This window comes from Frankliniella occidentalis, unplaced genomic scaffold (genome assembly GCF_000697945.3).
Source record: "Frankliniella occidentalis isolate FOCC.00 unplaced genomic scaffold, Focc_3.1 Scaffold214, whole genome shotgun sequence".
Lineage (NCBI taxonomy): Eukaryota > Metazoa > Arthropoda > Insecta > Thysanoptera > Thripidae > Frankliniella > Frankliniella occidentalis.
Window position 1 is genome coordinate 264,469 of NW_026267340.1, and position 1,230 is coordinate 265,698.

Here is a 1,230-nt window from a genome sequence, read left to right on the forward strand (position 1 = left end):
TGGCTGGCACTGCCACTGCCAATTACACTTGATAATGGCGCCACCGGAAGGAACTGTTACCATCGTCCTTAACTAACCGTCGTACTCTCCCCGGAAAAATACACTCATCTCTCGTTATTACCCATGATGACGTACCGAGGCGCTCGTGACGTCACACCACCTGGCCACCGCCGTCACTCAGGGCCCGATAGCCCATGAGCCTGCGATAGAAGTTGGGCAGCTAGGTGAGCGGCTCATTCTGCGCCCAACCAGCGACGAAGATGTCTCGCTCCGCTACCCTCGTCGTCCTGCTGTGCCTCGCGGCGGCGTCCTGGACGACGTCGTCCGCGGCCAGAATCGCGGAGAGCAATGGCATCTCGGCCGAGGTCGCCGAGGTAGAGCCCCAGGTCGAGCTGGCTGAGAACTTGGTCGCCTTCTCCCAAAAGCCCCTGGGATGGGGCGCGTCGAGCACCTCTAGGTACAGGACAACCACGCCGAAGTACACCACGAGGAGGCCGACTACGAGGAGGACGACTACGAGGAGGCCCTCAACAACAACGTCCAGGTCTCACGACCAGAGCATCACCTGGGGGGGCGTGTACCCTTATGACAAGTGAGTAAAGCAGGGTATTGAATGAAGTCTTTCAAGATGTTGTATCAATGTAATGGAACGTCAGAGTCTGGTGTTTGCAAAGGAAAGCTGTGCATGAGATCACTCATACTCAAATACTTATTACCAAGCTTGTAATTAAGCGAAATGTGATGAGCAAACCGTAGATGATGTTTTCTGAGCGGACAGTTACTAACGGCATACTGCCGGTCTGTCGTCTTCGCAGCGTCGGCTGTCTAAATAAGAAGAAAACGATCGGTACACTTTTGACGAACATGACTTCAATTGCAATGAGCTTTTCTTTTTTTTTCAGGCAACTCGAATCAAAAACGGTGTACAAGGCGGCAACCTACTTGCGGGTCAACACCGAGACGGTGAGCATCAGCTCCCCGTACGCCACCATCCACTGCATCCAGGTCGTCGACCAGCTGCGGACCGGCAAGAACGCCGCCGTCACAGTGAATGTAGGCATGGGACAGCGCAGCGCCAGCCTCAAGTTCGAGAGCAAGCGCGGGGAGAAGATCAGCTACCTCCTCATCGTCTGGGGCAAATAGGCGACGCCAATCTAGCAAATAACTCATGTTTCCTAGAACTGAAAACGGAAAAAAAACATCCATGTACGTGATTTCCAAAAATTCTTA

At 53.6% G+C, this 1,230-nt stretch overlaps 1 protein-coding gene across 2 annotated transcripts in view; it reads left to right on the forward strand.

Annotated features, from left to right (window-relative positions):
• Positions 1 to 203: 203 nt before the first annotated feature.
• LOC113215607 (uncharacterized) overlaps positions 204 to 1,230 on the forward strand; it is a 21,672-nt gene continuing 20,645 nt past the window's right edge. The window contains exons 1-2 of one of the 2 annotated variants that reach the window (XM_052272621.1): positions 206 to 592; positions 903 to 1,201. In XM_052272621.1, the coding sequence (XP_052128581.1) occupies positions 261 to 592; positions 903 to 1,143 (573 nt within the window). In that variant the 5' untranslated portion in view covers positions 206 to 260 and the 3' untranslated portion in view covers positions 1,144 to 1,201. Of the gene's footprint in view, positions 593 to 902; positions 1,202 to 1,230 lie in introns of those variants that run through there. The other variant, XR_008011757.1, reaches the window with a different exon arrangement.